The sequence below is a fragment of the Poecilia formosa genome, unplaced genomic scaffold (genome assembly GCF_000485575.1).
Source record: "Poecilia formosa unplaced genomic scaffold, Poecilia_formosa-5.1.2 Scaffold94, whole genome shotgun sequence".
In the NCBI taxonomy this organism is placed as follows: domain Eukaryota; kingdom Metazoa; phylum Chordata; class Actinopteri; order Cyprinodontiformes; family Poeciliidae; genus Poecilia; species Poecilia formosa.
The window spans coordinates 1,587,006-1,607,846 of NW_006800033.1; the positions used below are offsets into that span (position 1 = coordinate 1,587,006).

The following is a 20,841-nucleotide window of genomic DNA, read 5'->3' on the forward strand; positions in this document are numbered from 1 at the left end:
GCTGAAAAACAAACTGATCTGAACAGCGGAGAACCACATGTGAGGTGAAATCTTAGAAATTGTTCACCCAATTACCTGAAAAACAAAAAACAGCTCCAACTGTTGTTTGTGTGTGCTGTGTTTTGCAGCAGAAATCTTGACTGAATGTGCACACACTGACAAACCTCCCTGACCTGATATTTGAGAATAAACTTCAGAGCTTAAATCATGCATGCAAAAAGATATTTAGCTTTAAAAAAAAAAAAGAAAATTAAACCTTTACAATTGAAGTTTGGTTGTGCACTGCACAAACTGCTCTCAAACACTGCCATCTAGAGGCCTGCTACGACAAGAAGCGTGGTTACACCCACAGATGAATCTCCAAATCAAAATATAATCTTTGAAAAGCAAAGGGTAAAACATATTAGATTTAAAAAAAAAACAATACATTTAAATGTATTCATTTAATGGGTCCAACAAATGATGTCAGACACCTTCCTGATCAAAGTTTCTTTCTTTTTTTCTTTGTTGTTTCTGCAACTACTTTGTCACTGTCTTCCTGAGCTGCCACCAGCACCAAACATGTCGTGACATCCAGCAGGGTCTGGTTGTCTTTGATAGTTCACCGTGTGTCTGACCTGATGGGTGACAGCCTGGAACAGAGGGCTGGCAGCCTTCCCGTCAGTTTCAGGCTTCCACTGTTAGTATAATCTCTAAAGAATCAAAAAGTTTCAGACCAGCGCGGGGTTTCACTGATACGCACGCTTGTTTCCAAACACATGCGGGATCTATTTCATGATTTCTTCAGCTAAAAACACGGGGGCCAAAAGTTATGTTTGTCCTGGCTAGGTATAGAAATCAGCTCACCAGGTCAGCCTGTTGTTTTGAAATCTCTCAGCATGCAGAGAAACACAAATGTGTATTATGTAACAGTAGAGTTAACATGGGGAGAACCTTTCATTGTTTTCCCCTCAACTTTTTTTTATATCTTGATAAATAACTTGGATCCTCAGAACCTCTAAAGTTTGAGCTGCATTTGTAAATGTATAAATGTATATTAGACCGGACATGTTAGACCCTGTTATGCAAGTTAGATATTTTGTAATATTTTGGTTTTGTTGATTAATTTTGAATATCAATCACCCACAAGATTTCAGATGGATTTGTTTTTTAGCTGTTATCTTTTTTTTTATGTATCTTGTTCTTGTTCGTGTTTTTCAGTCTAACATTGTGTTTTGGTTTCTGACCTATCCTGCAGATATGAATGCTTTCCTTGACAACTTAGCAGTCATAGCTTAATGTGAGGATGTGTCAGTGTTTTGTTTATCACTTTAACACTTTCTCCTCAGTTCCAGGTTGTTTATGAAATATTTTTTGCACATTTAAGAGCAGCGCTCTGTTGCTTACCATAATGCTGTCTGTCCACTAACACATATTCAGCTGTGAAATAAATCTGTCCAACCTCCTACAGAGAAAGAGAAAATAAAAGATTTTATTTCCCTTGGTTTTTTAGTCTTTATTTTTTTTCTCTGAATCAAGAAATGAGACATTTGCTGTAGTTGTTGATTTGAATTGTAATTTACTGACTGTGGGGAATCTTAGACAATACGTACATAAAATATAGTACATTTAGTCCACAGTTATTCAAGTTAAAAAGGTTGTTTCTTACGCCATAAATTCTCAGAGCTTCCCAAAGTACCATCTGTACACCACCAATTATCTGTGTGGCTACCTCTACAAAACCACCAATAAAATCAGAGAACTGTAAGTTAAAGTTCCTTGTTCTACATTTTGAAAAGTTATTTACATGTGTACAACATTTGAGACAGCTGCCAAACCTCTCGGGGGGATGGGTGTGAAGTACTGTGCGAACCCCAGAGTGACTGCAAGGAACCAAAGAGATACATGTCAGACTTTCTTGGCTTCAGCTAGCATGGTAAATGTTCATAAAAGTACACTTTAAGTGCCAATAATAGTACTGAACAGCAAAAATATTACATACAAAGAGTGATGGTCTAAGTCTCTTTCATGCAAACAGATGAATGTTTCCATCCCAATGATTTGGTGGACTAGCCAGAAAGGACTGCATATAAATCTGCAGCCATCCTTGCAGTGACTGGAGCTTGATTGGAAAACATAGCAGCATAGAGAGACTTTGGCACTAAGGCTGACAGTGTCAGGTTCATGGCTTTATAGAGCATCAGTAAAAGTAAATGAAAAAAAGAAAGCTTTATTGGAGACACTCTGCCAAGTCATTGATGTGTAATGGATGAATGAATACTACTTTAGATGCTTTTATATTCTTATATAATCAACTTTCAATCTGCTTTCTTCCAGTACACATTATACGAATCTCTACACATCCTCCACATGCCAGAAATAATAAATTTTAAAAACCGCACTCTCTGATGTGAGTTATTGAACGTGACATAAGTAATTAATTTTTCTGTTGGTCTGTGAGCCAGGCAGCTGGCTCTGCTGTGTCGGAGCTGACCCTTCAGCTGGCTGACATCACGCTGGCAGCTGATGATTGTACATTCAAGTGGGTTTGACATCAGAACTGCTGCCCGATCAGTCAGAATAAACTGAAAGAATTGCAGAGCGGGAGCAGCCCTCTTTCAACACCAGCTGAAAATTTGAGTGAAGTGGAGCAAAAATATTCCCAAGCTCTCCAATGATGATGAGAAAGGAGAAGGTCAAGCTTAAGGTCAGCTTCAATGTTTTGGCAAAGGGATTGAGGAAAGACTGTCACAGACATGAAAAGGGGTTATACAAATGAGGAGTTTTAAGAAGTTTGAAAGATTTTAAGTACTCATCTGCACCATTGTCATGGAGGAATTACCTTTCTTTTTAAGCAACGTTGATTCATTTGATTGAGGTTTACATACATTTATTTCTGCAAAGCTCTCTTAAGAGGGAGACTGCATTTTTAAAAGAAAAAGCCTCATGTCTGTTCCATTTCATCAGTAAAACTAAGATGTGCTGCTACATTCTTCTTAGGGAGAAGAGGCTTTGGATCACTTCCAAACAACCAGTACACATTGAGTTTTTTTAAAAACGTTCTAATTAAACACTGCTTTATGCAGATTCCCTCTGCTCTCTTTGCATCACAATTACCCGGTCAAATTATGTTTTCAATTTTCTGCCAAATACTATCAGACACTTATTGAAAATGTCTAGGTAAACAGTTGTGTGATCTAACATCACCTGCAGTGTTTTCTCACATATTCAACCCTTTGTTTTTCACCAGACAAACCAATCAGCTTTGGAGGGGAAAGTCTTTTTCCTTGCACGATCTCCAAGTAGCCAGTAGACATAATGCCTAGTGCCTGATGAGGAGACACATTGACCCCCTTTGCACCAGTTCTAACTGTGAGGTCATTGTGATTGTTATTTATTTTTTAAACTCATTCTCTTACCATCCTCCTCACTGAGCATGGTGGCCAGACAAACTTAGGCAATGGTTCGTCCTTGTTTGTCGCAGTAACTATTGCTCTGTCCATAGATATGTACAAGTCTATGGATAGATATTTTTTATTATTATTATTATTTCATGACACATAAAGTTCAGCACATACCTACCACACTTGAATCACATGTTTTCTTGTTTTTACCACTATAATTGTCTCAGCAAAATTGACCTATCTTATATCATACATATACCTCAATGAAGCAGGGACTTAATAATTATTATATAACTCATAAACTACATAAAATGAAATATAAATCACAAAATAATGAATTTTCATGTATTTGGGGTGTTGGGGAGCATGGCACTGAGAATTTTCTTAAAAGCTTTTCTTCCTAATGGTATGTTACTGTAGTACAAATTACTTTAATTTTAATACTTCTACACATTTTTAACAGGAGAGCCAATAAGAATAATCTAAAAAAGGACAGTCACTGCATATGTACTCAAACTAAACGGCTTGTTACAATTCTGCTTAAAGCCACAAGAGGGCAAAGTTTTGCACTCTGGAGTTTTATGATCCACTTGGGTATTGTTGGCAAAGCTGTGAAAATCATGCAGATGCTGTTTTATGATGACAATAGATGTATATACCTTAAAATACATATACACTCACATCTTGCAGTATAGTATAAAGCTTGTTTTCCAGTTTGCTATAACAGTAGGGAGGGACACAAAATGGATGAGATCAGAAAGAGGGGGGATGGGGTGGTAGAGGTGGTGAGCATGACCCTATATCTAGAGAGGAAGAAAGGTCACAAAACACACTTTCCCACATAGCCCAGCCCAGACACACAAGGACACACTCACAGGCATTAAACAGAGGCTCTCAGTGCAGTGTGTGTGCGTGTGTATGTGCCAGATAAGAGTGTGATGCATGGCTGCTGTCATGGCTTCCTTGACTACATCAGGGCTCACACAGCACAGAAACTGTAGAACAATATACTCCCCACTGAAAATCTCATGAAGGGGGGAAGACATGGTCATATGTGGTGGTTCATCAAACAAAACTGTAGAGGAGAGGATACTTTTAACAGAATGATGCTGCAATCCTGTTAGTTGTCTTAAAACTGAGTTGGACTCAGTACAAAAGTTGTATTCGCATTATTATCTTCCCATTATTTTTGCTGCAGCACAGCCAAATAAGCAACCAGTATTTTTTATGATCAGTTTATTTGGACGGTAAAATAACCATTTAGATTTAATACTTTACAAAACAAAAATAAAGCATACAGATATGTGCACAGTACACGGTGTGAGAACAGACTGGGTGTATTCCTCGACTACATCCGTTTGTTCTCAACAACAACAAAGTTAAAGGAAAGTATTTGACTACACATTTTGTTCCAAATCTGAAAGCACTTACTGTGGCTTTACTGTCATCCACAACTGAACACATATCAACGCTATCATGTTATAAGCAAAGAAACTTAGATTGATCTTCTTGTCATCACTCAGTGTATATAACTAGTCTGCACAGACAGATAAATGTCTTTTGTCCAGGTCAGGTTAAACTATCAATTATTTACTTATAAGTTGCTAATATTTAGATAGAAGGCAGAATCCTTGCTGCTGAAAGAAAAACAGCATGGGGAGCTCTACTGCAGTGGTCACTCCCTTTTAATTGGGCTCCAGTTGCTTTAACCTTTGAACCCCCTTAAGACGAATACATTCAACAATTTTTAATTTCCATGTCATATTAACACAGATCAAACATAGATCAAACTTGACATTGATCCGAGTTCAGTTTGAGCACCAAAAAATGATGTTGCTAATTTATAGTTAAACATACTTTTCTGAACATCCGAAGCTAATTCCTGGCCTGTCACTGAAAATGTTATTTTACTTTTACAACGGCAAGCTCTGAAGCTTTTGTCATCACTAACAACACGAAATATATGTTTTTTGGTTTGTATTAAGGTTTAATTCCAAAATATTGTGCTGATACTGGTTGAGTCAATACTTAATGCTGCATCCTATTTGTTTTGGAGGCTGGAGCTGAGAATGCTGTCGCATCAGGAGTAACCATGTTCCAGTTGCAATTTGGAAAGCCCCTGGGATTTTTCCAATAGTAGCGCAAACCGCTAACAGTAATATGATTGAATAATGATGCATTTCTCTCCATGTTCTGCATTGAAACATGAACATGTCCACCACAAAATGTTGTACAGCACTATGTCACAACAAAAAGGATTACGGTAATTGTTTAAAAACAACAAACAAAAAAAAAACTGGGTTTACATCTGCAAAATTAAATATATGTGCTATAGCCATGTCTGTTGAACCCAGGACTCCTCAGACACCTCCAACTTTCCAAGTCAAAATTCCGACTTTATACAGATTTCTGTTGTATTTCTGTATGGAAAATCAGAAAATCCAACTTTCAAATACAAACAGAACGCAACATTGTGACTAGGTCGGTTTAAAAATAACACACTTTTTCACAGCCTTTTCCTTAAACTGAAAGTTTGGGACATTGAGGTGGGATTCTGCAGAGTAACTTTCAGCTGTCAGTGTTTTGACAAAGTAGAGATCAAAGCGTCCCTTCAGTTTAAGAAAAGGGAAAGAAGTTATGAGTCTTGCTAACATGTAGACCAAGTGGAACTAGCATAAAAATGTATCATTTCATCCTAAAACAACAATCTTATAATGAAAAAGGTAGCTCACTGGAATTCTTTTTTTTTTCTTGCTTTATTTTATTTGACCTTCATGGTCAGTAGTTTGAGAAAATGCAGTCTTATGGCTATTTTACATCCTATTCCATTAGCATTAAATCAGATCTCACTGATCGGTTAAATCTTTCTTCTGCTAAGAATGTCACAATGTTACTGTTATGGATCATCAATCAATACAGTTTTCATCATAAATGGCCATGGGCTTTCATGTTAAATAACCACCTAAGTAACTCTTTTGAGTCACTGTGAAACTTTAAAAACTGGAGTTGATTCAGAATGATGGACTTCACTTTTCTGTCTTTCTGGATCTGTAAGAAGTGCTCTAAGCACCTGAGATAAGGTACTGACAGCTGATGGCAACTCTAAAGAACCCCACTTTCAAAAAACTGAACCATCCCTATAAAGTGTAAATACAGTAAACAGGAAACTGTTGTTCCACAGTACATTGATCATTTCATTGACAAAGAAGACACTTGACATTCAACAGACATTATTCGAAGCATTTACTCCTTTAAGTCCTGAGTCACTGAGACGTCTGCAGGATTTTTGGATAATTGAAGGAATAGTAGCAGTCTAAGCATGGTAAAGCAGATGGACAAAAATGCATACCAAAGGCCATATTCAGTGTTCCAATCAGGATGTGCCATCTCCATTTTTGGTCTTGATCACCACCAGGCTGACCATAACTGGTATCAGGCAGATGGGAGTGATCACCAGGGCAAACACGATTCCTGGTGGTGGGTCACTAAATTCCTCTGTGGGGCATGCTTTGAAATACGCAGCGTGGATGTTGACAAAGAGCTTTTCCACCAGTGAGTTCGGCCATGGGATCCCCAGACAGTCAGATATGTTCTCGGTGTATGTGCTAAAGTCGCTGTAGAAGCTGCAGAAAATAAAATGAGATAAAAATGTTTTTGGGGAAAAGACATTTGATGTCAGCATAGGTTTTGAAGTATCTCTGATGTAAAAGTTAGTGACTCGTAAATGAGATTACCTGCTCACTTTATCCCAGACGCACCAGTCAGTTGAGTTTAGTGAGCTCATTTGGTTATTGAAAAGATGCAGATAGTCATCAAATAAATAAGAAAGACACTCCATTGGTGGTTTGCCAGGATGATCCTCGCAGATCTTACACACACTGTGGCAATAGGCATCATTCAGACAAGCTGCACGAAGTGGAATTAAAAGGAGAGTATGTGAGAAAACATCCAAAGAGAATAAGAGCAGTTTAAGATGTAACAACAGAGTGAGTTGCAAACATTTTTTGTAAACTTATGTTACATTAGCATTGTATGTAAGAAATGCCACCTACGAAATTGCAGTTGGTGTCCTGAGATCTCTAAATGAGAGATATGGAAAAACATTCTCTGATTAAAACGTGTACTTCTGACAACAAAAGGCAGAAAACACAAAACACACCATCTTTCTAATTCAACTCGAATCACCGTGACATTTTCTTTGCCTGTTTTAGCTCACAAATTCTTCTAACACAACTGTTGGTGAGGCGACTGCAGCTGTGAAAGGAAGACCACACACTCACCAGAGAGAAAGGAGAGGAATACCCCAATGAAACCAACAGCTCCCTTCATGTCAGAAAAAAAAGAATAAAGGTGTCTATTCCCCAAATGATGAAGCTTCCAGAATGTGTATAGCGAGGCATAACAGGAAACGCAACAGGGTTATCTTCGGTTACCAGATGTCCAAACAATGTTACCCGCGGATAGCAGATGTTCTTCGAAGATCTGTCTGATGGCCCTGCGCCTTGGCAGCAGCTCTTTGCCTCTTCAACACACGTTTTTTTTTTTTTTTTTTTTTTTTTAGTTTTTCTTCCTTTTTTTTAAGGGGTGGAGGCAGAAAAGATTGTCCTCTCTATTCTCCCAAATAAAAAGAGCACACCCAAGCTGGGGCTGGACTCACATCTGAAAACCCTTTACTCTTTAACTCTTGTTCTGCTTTTTAGTCTCAGTTTCTCACAGTCGAAAAGGCCTGGCCAGCTCACAGCATGTGATTTATTTGCCTTTTGGGCTGCCTCTGCCAAATAGGAAACATAAGTAAACATTTACGGCTTAGCGTTTTGGGGTGGATTTAATCATGACTCTGCAGGGTGTGCTGTGCAGACAACCACGATTTCATATTTAGGTTAATTAAACAAAAGATGGAATAAGTTATTATTCTGAAACAGCCATAAGACTCAAAAGACCATTACATATCTATGCTGGCAAAGAATATATAACATTTCCACAACAGATGTAATTATGTTTTTTTTTTGTTTTGTTTTGTTTTTTTTTATCTCATAAAGAGCTCATGATTTTTGCAAATCTGCTGGATAGTTCCTCACTGCCGCCTCTTGGAGCTTTAAAAAGCTGAGTAAGGGAGGATCAAACACAAAAAGAAATACATATACAAATCTACGGTTTACATGCCACAGCTTAAATTGATGTTATAGAAACTATATGTTCAACCCCATGTAACATTTGTTTGCTGAGGAGCAGCATTTTGATTTAGTAATGACATCAGGAAATGTGTCTTTTCAGCAGAGGAGGAGCCCACATTCGGGAGTGTTGGCAGGGGAAAGGGGTGGGGGGACAGTTGGGGAAAGAAAAAAACAGTAAGGCACAGGATGAGGAACAGCGAAAGGGGCTCTGCTCCAAGTTCCAGTTGTTTCACAACTTTGAGTTCATGCGTTGATCACTGACGTTGCGTGGGGCGAATGACGAACAAAGTCAGGAAGTTGATCCAGGTGGGGGGTGGGGGGGTGTCGTAATGAGGTTTCGTTTAACCTCTAACCCTGAAGCCGTTTGGGGCCTCACGTCTACTGCTGGTGACCCCTCTGTTGGAGACCTCCTCAGGAGTTTATCTTGGATCCTTTTGACAAAACACACGAGGAGATGTCCCCACGGAAAAACAGAGTCTGCAAGATCTGTTTTCTGGGTTCTGTTTGTTCCAGGACAAAACAAATAATTTCAAAGAAGTGATCCCAAACAAGCCCCCGGGAGAAATGCTTCCATATTCACTATCTGTGACTCTACAACATATAAAATTGAAATCATATTGATCCATCCCTCCTAAAGTTTCTACAATGTATATACGTATATAAACAATATCTCATGCAAAAAGTTGAAAGATCATATTATCTGAATCTCCATTTTATCTGGTGTAAAAATTATTGTAAAACACTTTTTAAAAGATCATCATGCCGACAGTTAAACATGGTGGTGAGAGTGTGATAATCCGGGGCTCTGGGTTTCGGAAAACTTGAACCATTAAGTATGTGCTATATGGAAAAAAAGTAAGTCTGATAATAAGGTTGTAATCTGATGCCTCGACAAAAACAACAAAATGGAGGTTTCTGATTGGCTTGGTCAGAGTTTAGGCTTAAGTTTGATCACAAAGCCATGGCACAACTTTAAATTTATGCTCAAAAACTCTCCGGTGTGACTAACTTAAAGCAGTTCTGCAAGGAACAGTGGGTCCAAATTCCTCCACAGTCATGTAAAAAACTCATTACCAGTTATTACAAAGACTTGATGGCAGCTGTTGCCATCAAGGGTGACACAACCAATTACTAGGTTTTGGAGGAAAATAGTATTTCACATAGGTTTGGATTTCGTTTTTCCATTAATAGATGAAATTATCTTTTTGAAAATTGCATTTTGTATTTTAAGAAGACAGCAAAATTTTTTTCACTGCACTTGAATTGATTAGCGTCGCACAGCTACACAATAAACAGCTCAAAGAAAACAAAATCAAACTCACTGTTATCCATTGTTTGTGTTTCGTTATACCCTACATGAAGAAATGCACGGGTTAAAAACATCGATCAACATGCAAGAGTATTTATTTTTGATTTTCTTTGAGAATCCACACATACCTGTTGTTTTCACTGTTGTTGTTGTGAGCGGTTGCACCGTTGCGTTGTCATTATCCAGACAAATTACATTTGTGCATCCTGCAACAAGAAAACCCACATTTTGGCAGCACAAAGACATACAGTCAAGGTAAGATATAAAATTCTCTGTTATTGAACTCATATTTCGTCAACAGCTGTTTTTACGCATTTTTTAATGTGTGAGAAAGTGTGGAGGATGAAGGAAATAGCGAGATCCACGCTATGGGGAGTCAGTGCATCCTCCCTTTGTCTCCCACTTCTTTAAGGAAGTCTTAATATATTCAACTCAAGGACATTTAAACATATTTACAACCAATGTTCTGACATTAGAAGGAGCTTTCTTATTCATATGACAGAAATCCTATTATTTTTTTAAACAGTATTAACAATCTTACACATGATCAGAAATAATTACTGAATTCTTATTTTTATATGTATTTGGTCTATACAAGAATAAGAATAGCCTACAACATACCAGTTGTTTGGTTTCTTTCTAAATGTCATTTCCCTGCATAAAGGGTTAAAAAGATTTCTTATTGAGAAATTAGAGGAAGAGTAAACATTGCTTCTCCCTAATACATAAATGGACAATGAAAATAAATGTCACTTACCCCAAATGAGAAGAGTCACTAAGCAGCCAGAGAACACAAGAGAGAATCTGGTGGCAGTCATTTTGCTGAACAATGCTCTGTTCATCTTCACCAGTGGGTAGGGATTACATATCTCAACCTTTACACAGGAAGGCTTAAAAAAAGGAAAAGAAACAACAGGAAAGCCTCACTTCCTAGTATGGGCGGATTCACCACATGGGGTAAAGAGTTTCTGATAATGTTACAACTGCTGTGCTCCACTGATACAAAGTCATCACCACTTTCTCTCTGGGTTTTGATTCAGGAATTGTGAAAGCATGAAGAGTTTCTTATCATGTTTATTCTCCCCTCTTTTATTTGTCTTTCTCTGATCCTCTGATAATAGGAGGACAAACAATGATTTAAGTTTAAGAAAGATGTTCAATCAACAGTTAATTGACAGAACTGTGATTTACAAAAAAAAAATAGTAATTCTCTTTTTCTTCCATTTGTTTTCATTTTCTTCTTGTTGTTTCACTTTTTATCCAAATCTAACTACTGTAAACCTGGTCTTTGTGTGTGGGGGGGGAGGTGTTATGATGCATTTTATTTCTACTTCTAATAAACAAAAGTCATGGAAGAAATTTTCCCTGGCCAGATAACAGGATTGACTGATTAAATAAAAATAATAATGAGGGAGGTTCTCCTTTTAAAAGGTCCAAGTAGTTTAGCTGGTTGATTTGCATGAGCTAGAAAATGTGGGGTGACATTAGAGGAGCAGACTGCAAGAATGTGAAACTGACCATCAAAAAAAAAGGGAAAAAAGAAATTAGATGGGAGAAAATTACATGTGGGGGTAAGAAACTGCTCTCTTATTTCTTTGATAAGAGAACTGAACAGCAAAACTGAACTTAAACATAATTTTTTGTCACAGCAACAGTTTTCAAGAGTAAAGTTGACACATCATCTTCAACCATACATAAAATCCTTTCACAAATGTATCAGCATAAAACTTATTGCCACTAATCTTAAGAGCATCAGATACAAAAGTGTTGAGACTGAGTTCCAAAATCAGCTCCCAGATATAGGAGACAGTTTGATTTGGGGACAAACTACCAAATCCTCTCATCAGTTTCACTGTGACAATGTCAAAGTTGTTCAAATTGTCAGGCCAAAAGTGGCATAATAAAGCATATTAATGTGATCTTCAGTAACTTAGCTATCGATTCCACAAGTGATAAGTTTCAAACTAATCATTCAATTTCAACAGAACTGCAAATGTGAAAACAGTATATATTCTAGTGTAATTTCAATCTTTTCTGTAGCATTTGTAATCTAAAGATAATTGATTACTAATGTTAATTGATAGAGTTGAGACTAAAATCTATTTTATTTTATTAGACTAATTAATGGAACATGTTCTCACAAAAATCATATTCATGGGCAAAAGGTGTGTGAGAGATACTGATCAAGTGTCTCTCACTTGATCAGTATCAAGAGCCAACCATGATACAGAGGACCCAATCAATCAATCAATCAATCAATCAATCAATCAATCAATGAAGTTTGTTTTATGGCACATTTCAGCAACAAGACAGCTCAAAATGCTTTACGTCATAAAAATACACACACAAAAAATCAAAGCTGTAGAACATGCAGTCAACAATTGTCAAGTGCCATTGTTACACATCAAAATGTTGATTAACATTTAATTTATAATGTTTTAAAAGCAACTCTGCTCTTCCTGGCCACTTTTCTGAATTTGCAAATTCAAAAAAGTGGAGTTCCCCTTTAAATTCTCGTTTGGCAACACATTTAATTACATTTTCCATTTTTTTATTTATTTATTTATTTATTTATTTTGTTGCTGTAAATCAAGATTTACTGTGCATGATTTACGTAAGGAATGTCCTTTCTTTATCTGCGCTGTGGTGGATCATCAATGCTGAAGACAAACAGCCTCCTTGTTCCCGTCATCATTAACGTCACGTTAAACGTCTGTGGTAAAAGAGAGGTAGCAAGGGGAGTTGGTCTGAAACTGAAGTGTTTCTCTGTATCATTGAAGAATAAGTGCTCTTTCTCAGCTGCTGGGCTTGGAACAAAGCCACATATAGCTCATGCCAAAATTGCTCCCACATTTCATTTCACTTAACATTGAGAGCACAGTTTCACGTAAAGGGTAGAGTGTTCAAAAAAAGAAACGCGCACTTAAATATCAAAGGCATTCTTGTGAGCACCATTACATAGATGAATTGACTTTTTAAAAAGGAATAATGTTAAAGAGGTTTTAAATGTTCAAGAATGTTAAAGCAAATGTGTAGCTTTTTTTAATGAGATATTTTTCTTGACTGCAGAGTTATTTGTCTTGGACATCTTTTCATTCTCAAAACCTTTTGTTTCAGACTGTTTGGCTTGTAATACTTAGGTTCAGTCACACGCCAACATCAACACATCGAGTTTACATAATACAGAAAGAAAAACTTCCTCCTTATTGCTGCCTTTATCTCTAAGCTTTGTGTTCTGTGAGTGTTTGCTTTTGTTTGACAGTTCAGTATCAATATTGCACGGTCTGCGTCAAACACCACCAAATTTGCCATTTTATCTAGAAAAGTTTCTCTATCATAATTTTCTCTCTAAATGCTCAATAAAAAGTCAAGAATGCTTTATGTGAACACAAGGCAAGAAAAAAAAAGACAGCTTGTTATGTTTTGGGGGCATGATTTTAAGTGTACTAATCTTGTTTAAATAATGTTTTATTATCACAGATTGTGTCATCCTGTAAGAACTAGTCATATAGTGCCCCCTTGTGTGTTAAACAAGGTTTTTTTGTGTGTGAATTCAGATAATTACTCAAATGCCTACAATATGTGCAAAACTGTTAGGTAAATTGTATTTTTGAGCTTTCATCATTTGACAAATATTGTTTATCCAGTTAACTGAAAATTTTAATATTCCTAATGTAGATATTTAGCAACATAAAAGTGAAGCTTTGGTTTTCTCAAGAGAATATTGATGTGGGCACAGATGTAGAGGAATTATAAATGTGCAGAATTATCACAAAAATAAATGAAAATTGAGGATTTCCCCTTTCCCAGTGATAATCCACATGTAAAATAATTAATCAAATATTTTACATGTGGGTTAGTGACCATATGATCCTTGTTTTCCCACCCTTAAAACAAAATGATTCTGTAGGATTTCCCCACCAAACCTTCAAATTGATCTTTTGAACTAGTGTTTGTCACTTAAATGTCCTTAACGAATTGCATGGTTGAGCTTTGATTTCCTTTCACAGTTAAACTACATTCCAGTCATATTATTTTGTCTATATTTTGTCTAAATTGCCATTAGTTGTAAGGAACATTGTTCTGCTATGAGCCTATCCTTGGTAATCAGAGTCCTAGTACTCAAAAAGGCTAAAGCTGAAATAACACTAGAGGCAATGAAAGGGTAAAAAGAATAAACATATTTTCACTTAAATTTGGATGATTAATTGACAATAGAACAATATTAAAAATCATATGTGCATCAACCTGAGAATTAAGTTATAGGTACCTTTAAGGTATCAATTTCATTTCTAACCGTGTGAGAAAAAAAAATAATATTTCAGATTTTTGTCCTGCTGATAGCAAAGCTTTTATGGGGAGTTCAGCTATTGCTCTCCATTATAAATGTGTGTAGCCAACCAAGATCTTCCTGGCATCCGTGTTATTTGCACGTAGCCCGCTGTCTTTTCCCACAGAGAAGAAAAATGTATGGAGCTCCCTCTGCAGGAGAAAGGTTGAACCGCAGTTAGGCTGATTTCCCTCTCGACAGAAGTCCGTTGGAATTTTATAAAACTGTAAGCTGGTTTCCAGCTCTTACTTCATCATTATGACTTTAGTCTGTAAACCAGTAATATATATTGTAGGGCTGTTTCTGTTGTAAGATATGCTATGTGTTATTTTATTTATTTTTTTCGTTTTATGGGCTATTTGCTGTTTTTAATCGTCTTTTTTTTGTCAAAATGTATTTTAATGCTTGCATTTTACACCTACATGCGGTCGAATTTAATATTTTTTTTAAAGAGCTGACCACTAACCGCAGGCCTAAAGAGAATTATGCTTGCGTATGAACATGACCATAACCCTCCGAACAGTTAATCAGTTCCTGAGTGTGCGAGTAATGGCTGAGCCGCGGCTGCTCCGAGCTACTTTTTATTCCCAAGACGCAGAATATGCATAAATCCTGGCTCCTCTTCTTGGAAAGGCTGCATCATAATAAATACGTCACTATCCCGCTTGGGTTGAGCTAAGTGCGTAGCTATCTGTAAGCTACAACAACAAGCCTTCCAGCACCATGTCCGCGGACAACGCTGGGATTTCTCTGACATCCCCACGCATGGAGACGATACCTGCGTCAGATCCAAACCAAAGACAGCCTTAATTTGTCCAGCACGCACACACCAACACACACACACTCTCTCTCTCTCTCACTCACTCGCTCACTCTCTTTCCTACACACACGTACAGAGAGAGGGACTTGATCGCATTGCGGGGCTGTTGTCGCAACAGAGAGGACGCGAGGATTTAAAGGTATTTAATAATCGCGACAGTTGCTGTGTGGATGTAGACGTGCAAACGCGTGTGCCAGAATGCCGCGCCGTCATTGTGGAGCTTGGGTGGGCACGTCGCTAAAGTGTTCCCCATTTAAATGGGCACCGTGTAGCTGCCGTGGCTGCACCCAGAGGACGCAGCGCACTTCATCTGCGTTGTTAACCACACGTTTGCAAGCTTCCTCCTCCTCGATCAAACCCCCTATCGCTGATTTCGGCGCTAAGTTTTGCCTTAATGCTTATTTCTGAGGGGGTTCTGGCGCAAACAGTGATGTAGATGCTCACTCGGGCCATGATGAAGCACAGAAAAACTGTACTACGCACTTTTCTGCTCTGTTGAGGCACGCCCACTTCGTAGCAATGTGGATGCTCCACGCTGTTTAACTCTTAGACCTTATTTACAGGCCACAAAAATTGCCCACTGCTTTTGTAATGGCCGCCCTTTAAAAATAATTAGAAAACATGGTGCAGTTTAAATCACCCGGACGGTAGGCTTGTTTTCTCCAGAGGATGGCAATTTTGTTTTGCCAACAGAAGGGGGCAGTATTTCAAAGAGGGTTACATTTAGGGTAAATAGGGAAGAGCATTCTTCTGGAAAACGAGATTGTGTCATACTGAAGGCTTCTTGAAGAATAAATTACTTTAACAACTTTTTTTTCACTAATTTGCATTATATGATCAACTGACTTTAACTATATTTTATAAAATCATTAGGAACATACAGGACTTAATGTTGATGCCCTTATCTTCAACATGAATGACATGGATGTATTTAAGCCTTTTTAAAGAATATAATAACTTTATATCATATAAAAAACAAGAATTGTGTGCACAATGTTGGATTTATTGTAGAGTTTGTCTAAGATTTAACATTGAAAGTCAAGTGTCTGCACATGTTCACACTAATATTTGGCGACATAATGTCTGTTATGAGTTGCAGATTGATGACATGCATTTTAAAGTTAACTCCAGCCTCTTCTACCTTTTCCACAGAAAGATTTTATCTGTATTTCTGATCGCTGTCCTGATTGAACAACCAGTGGAGTTCCGATTTCAGCCAATCTAGTGTTTGATTTGAGTTGAAATTAAAGAATCTGAGAGTAGTCCTTTTTTATTGTGTCAACCAACAGTATCTCTGGCAGTTATAGACCCTTAGTGGGATGCTAGAAAATGTACATCAAATTTAAACATAAGCACACAATTCAAGCTGTTTGCTGTGATATAATTCTAGACATAAAGAATAATATATTAAAAGCATCACTATGACATTCATGCTAATAGTGAGTGTATGGAAACCTATGGCTGGTGCTGCATATGATTTGGAATTGAATGGACTGATTTGTTTTGAATTATAATTCTTTTTAAATTGATATTTCATGAATTTGTTTGTCTGGTAAAGTTTATTGACATGATATATTAGTCATTTTTTTCACACAATATAAATTGTGTGGAAAAAATGAATGGGATTATTATAAAATTATATGGGTTATCTCACAAAACTACTGCAAACTATAAAATTGTTGCTGTGCTTCTTAGGCCAGATAACAGGCTAACAATGGAAAATTTGAATCTACAACAAGGTTCAACTTGCTTGCTGAATACTCTTTTTGGCTTTTTAAGGAATGATGGAAGAAACAGCTGCTGCAGCCCCGGCCTCTGGCACCAGTGCTGTCCCATCAACTCCAAGGCCTCAACCTGGCTCCTTCACCCCTTCCCGCAGTCTCCTAGAGTGGAGAAGGAGGGTCAAGTCTGAGTATATGCGCCTTCGCCAGTTAAAACGCCTTAAAAAAGTAGACGAGGTCAAGGTGGGTTAAACCAGTCATTGACACATGGTTTATAGATTAATGTCCGTGAACGTTGGAAAGAGACTGCTATGTGTATGTGGTTTATCCCCTTCATTTGAGTTTTATCTGATTTGGTCTTTTTGTGTTTCCAGAGCTTGTTCATGTCCAACAGGCAAAAGATTGAGCTGCAGACTAATCTCCTGAATACAGAGTGGTCCAAGCTCAGGATTCAGGCCATCCCTGTCTCAACCTTTAGTGGATCTCTGGCAAATAAGAAGGTACATTCTTTTAAAAGGAGAGTGGTTGGGATAAGTGGAGCCTAAATAGGCAGTGACAAAGGGAACTGATGACTTAAGTGAGCTCATAACCCAAACAGTTTGAAAATATAGCGGTATCTTTATGTTCCCACATGCTGTTGAGTTTCACTGTAATGTATTTGCTTTCCCTGTCTGAGCCAAAACAGCATCTGTGTCAAATTATAATTATCCAGAAGACTCATTCAGAGTATGGTCATGTTCACCTCACCTCTGATCCTCTTCCAGATGTGTGCAGTGGAGTTCGGGTTCCCGGGATTTAATTCTCAGGCCGTTCCAATGAAACCTCTGTCTACGGTGGCAGGAATCCCTTTCATGTACTCGTGGTCACCACTGCAGCACAACTTCATGGTATCATATACCATCTTTTGATATTGTTTTTGCACTCTACTGTTCATGGCTGATGTATTATTGTATTGGGTTTTAAGCTTTATAACACTTAGGAACATTTAATGTTATTTTGTTGAATGAAGCACCAAAAGGAGTTGTTTCTTTTAGGTGGAGGATGAAACTTTCCTACACAACATTCCCTACATGGGTGATGAGGTGCTTGAACAGGATGAGGCCTTCTTAGAGGAACTCATTGACAACTATGATGGCGTTCACGGTGACAGGGGTAGGCAGAGCCTTAAACATATATTTATTTCCTATGACATCGTCACAATTACACCATTACAACCGCAGATTTCCGGAAATGCTATGTCTTTAATATCTTTCCAGATGTAGAGACTGAAAATGTTTCCCCTTCTTCTTTTCAAAATAGCTTAAACTTAGTCAAATTTAATGGAGAGCATCTGTTAATACCAAGTTCAGGTCTTACCACAGATGGTTTATCCCAAAAACTTACCAAAACTGTTTCCAAAGTTTGTGGTTATATCGAGTGTTGAAAAATGTATGCATCCTTTCTAGGACACTGTATTTGCTGTGTATGTATTTCATCTGAAGGTTTACATATTTTTTTTCTACATGAACCCATGACTTAAGATATTAAAAAAAAAATCGTTTCTGTCCCAGAGGGCGGGTTCATCAGCGACGAGATCTTTAAGGAGCTTGTGGATGCCTTGAGCCAATACTCTGACCATGACGAAGACGAAGAGGAGGACGCAGGGGTGACAGCAGCAGAGGTTACATGGAAGAAAGAGGAAGAGCGGATGATGATGAGGAGGAGCTCAGTGGAAGGCTCGGAAGAGACTAAAGCTGGAACATTAATCAGGAAAAAAAGGAGAGGCACCACAGAGGGTGAGTATCTGTGTTTAGAGTGCTTCAGCGTGAACAAGGCACATACTGTTCTTCTTTTTTACACCATGCAGCTGCCACAAGGTCGTCCTGCCACAGCAGCTCTTGAACTGACATGGTGGCTTTAAAGCTGCCCTGTTTTCCCTTGTTTGAGGGAACTTGTTTGTTCATGACACTGATATGCCCGGACTCCTATTACAGAGCTGTGTTTGGATTTAGTGGTAACTACACACTTTCCCAACAATTGTGAAATGGACCCACTCAGCATGCATGTACAAGGATGCTATAAATTACAAGAGTACAAGAAAGTACAACCATTAAGAACAATTACTGCTGATCTGTTCTTGAGAATAGGAGACAATGTCTTGTTCGTAATTGTGTAAACACCCTTGTTGCATAATCAGTGTTTATGCATCTGTATGAAAACCTGATGTTTGGTCATATCTGGTTCACTTGTGTAACACTCCCTGCTTTGTTTCCCAAAAGTGAAGGATGTGTCCAGCAGCAAGAGGATCCCCAACGATAAGATATTTACAGCCATCGCCTCGATGTTTCCCTACAAGGGCACCACAGAGGAGCTGAAGGAAAAGTAAGAAAAGTGTAGTCAATGGGATCTATTTGCACCGCGATCATCAGCCTGTTGCTTAGCGTTCACCATGGAGATGTAAGCAGCGAGAGGTGAATTAAGAATTCTGGGTTCCTCGCTGGCTCTCATACTCAAAGGATAGTTGCGTCAGGAGCTGAAAGACCTTAGAAACATCCTATGGTGGCATAAGAAGCATTTGGCCCCTTTCAGATTTGTTCTGTTCCTTACAGTCATGTGAAAAAGTTAGTACACCCTGTGGCAGCCTGTATGAACAAATAGCTATTTAACAATAGTGAACTAATATATCAAAGAAAGAAAGTTAGCCCAAAATGCTGTTTTCAAACAGTTATTTAATTTGTTAAGGAAAACAAAGCTACATAGCCATATGTGAATAAGTAATTGCCCCCTCCAACTGGATGTGCCAACCTTGGCGGCAACAAATCCCATCTAGCTTTTGCAACGGCAGGCTGTGATTCTTTTGCAGCACTGTGGAGGAATTTTGATCCACTTTGGTTTGCAGAAGAGTTTTTTGAATTCCAGCAACCTGCTTGAATATCTTCATGTCTGCAAAGACATGAAGATATTCATGATATTGAACTTCCCTTCAAGTTTTCACCGTTGAATTTTATAGATGCAGCCTCAGGGTTCTTTTGGGTCGCCTTTGATGATTCAAGAAGGGTCGCCACTTTTCTATATGTCCTCCATTTGTGGATAAATATTTTAAGTTCTGATGACTTTGTATCTCATCTGTTTTTTTTAATTTCTTTAGATTAATGGATGATGTATTGGTTTTGAGATCTTTTTACCAATTTGAGGCAGGTCAGCCGGTAATTTGGCCAGGATATGCAAAGTGAAAATGTGAATTAAAAATTGGGTTAATAGCAATTAATTCGTGAATTAACAACATAAAGTTTGTTTCTGCAAGCTTTATGGATTAGGCACATATATAGAACTTTTTTCAACATCTGGACCAACATAGATATTAATATCAAATCAGTGCATCTATTATTTCTTTAAAACTTTGACATGTTTTCCATATTCTTCACAGGTACAAGGATCTACAGGAGCCACCAGGCCCAGTAAAACTCCCCCCCCTCTGCACTCCCAACTTAGATGGGCCTTTTGCAAAATCTGTACAGAGGGAGCAGTCGTTGCATTCCTTCCACACGCTCTTCTGTAGACGTTGCTTCAAATACGACTGTTTCCTCCACCGTAATAGCCTTTTCTTTGTTTGATTTAAGACTCTGATCAATATATTACGATTGCAATATTTTATTAATGTTTGCATTGAATGTTGCAATTCGTGCAGCAGGTAGTGAGAATGCATTGTCTCTGTTCATGAAGCTTTTCATGCAACACCCAATGTTTACAAGAGGAAGAGCAAGGAGATCCGCATGGAGACTGAACCGTGTGGGGAAGACTGCTTCCTGTTACAGGTATACCCAGTCCATGCACTCTGTGCTCATGATATGTTCTACATCTCAGTGCTCATTGTGTTTTCCCCCCATCAACACTTCATTTGTGCAGAAAGGAGCTAAAGAGTTCGTAGATCGGAACATGTTACGGTCGCAGAGATCTCGTAGGCGACGGAGGCAGCAGCGACCCGCCGGTTCCAGCGGTTCTGGACCAACTGGGTCTGCTGAGGAAGGCAAGGAGGGTGAAAGTGACCACGAAACCACTTCCTCCTCAGGTATTGCACTCCTCTTACTGAAAGAGGGATTTGTTTTTTTTTTTCATTTTAAAAAG

General features: G+C 38.1%; 2 protein-coding genes across 4 annotated transcripts in view; one reads left to right on the plus strand and one right to left on the minus strand.

Moving 5' to 3' along the window:
• Positions 1 to 4,604: 4,604 nt before the first annotated feature.
• Positions 4,605 to 10,735, minus strand: LOC103142219 (uncharacterized). Of its 2 annotated transcripts, XM_007558160.2 has the most exons (6): positions 10,624 to 10,735; positions 9,995 to 10,072; positions 9,880 to 9,909; positions 7,436 to 7,462; positions 7,118 to 7,289; positions 4,605 to 7,006 (listed from the first exon to the last, which is right to left on the minus strand). In XM_007558160.2, the coding sequence occupies exons 1-6, from the start codon at positions 10,706 to 10,708 to the stop codon at positions 6,757 to 6,759; spliced, it is 642 nt and encodes a 213-aa protein (XP_007558222.2). In that variant the 5' UTR covers positions 10,709 to 10,735; the 3' UTR covers positions 4,605 to 6,756. The 2 variants fall into 2 exon arrangements, with proteins under 2 accessions (XP_007558222.2, XP_016529856.1); XM_016674370.1 differs by lacking the exon at positions 9,880 to 9,909 and having other exon boundaries at positions 10,624 to 10,733.
• Positions 10,736 to 14,337: 3,602 nt separating this feature from the next.
• Positions 14,338 to 20,841, plus strand: part of ezh1 (enhancer of zeste 1 polycomb repressive complex 2 subunit) — a 15,670-nt gene continuing 9,166 nt past the window's right edge. The window contains exons 1-10 of one of the 2 annotated variants that reach the window (XM_016674363.1): positions 14,338 to 14,422; positions 16,796 to 16,980; positions 17,112 to 17,237; positions 17,502 to 17,624; positions 17,772 to 17,889; positions 18,288 to 18,512; positions 18,996 to 19,098; positions 20,144 to 20,307; positions 20,440 to 20,531; positions 20,623 to 20,785. In XM_016674363.1, the coding sequence (XP_016529849.1) occupies positions 16,798 to 16,980; positions 17,112 to 17,237; positions 17,502 to 17,624; positions 17,772 to 17,889; positions 18,288 to 18,512; positions 18,996 to 19,098; positions 20,144 to 20,307; positions 20,440 to 20,531; positions 20,623 to 20,785 (1,297 nt within the window). In that variant the 5' untranslated portion in view covers positions 14,338 to 14,422; positions 16,796 to 16,797. Of the gene's footprint in view, positions 14,423 to 14,631; positions 15,156 to 16,795; positions 16,981 to 17,111; positions 17,238 to 17,501; positions 17,625 to 17,771; positions 17,890 to 18,287; positions 18,513 to 18,995; positions 19,099 to 20,143; positions 20,308 to 20,439; positions 20,532 to 20,622; positions 20,786 to 20,841 lie in introns of those variants that run through there. The other variant, XM_007558161.2, reaches the window with a different exon arrangement.

Bases quoted from the DNA above. Each gene is read 5' to 3' on its own strand.
- LOC103142219 (XM_007558160.2), bottom strand. From the start codon at position 10,708: ATGAACAGAGCATTGTTCAGCAAAATGACTGCCACCAGATTCTCTCTT. The intron at 9,910-9,994 runs GTATGTGTGGAT...TTCTTCATGTAG, and splicing joins AACAACAGTGAAAACAACAG to GGTATAACGAAACACAAACA. The intron at 7,290-7,435 runs GTAGGTGGCATT...CACTTCGTGCAG, and splicing joins AGGACACCAACTGCAATTTC to CTTGTCTGAATGATGCCTAT.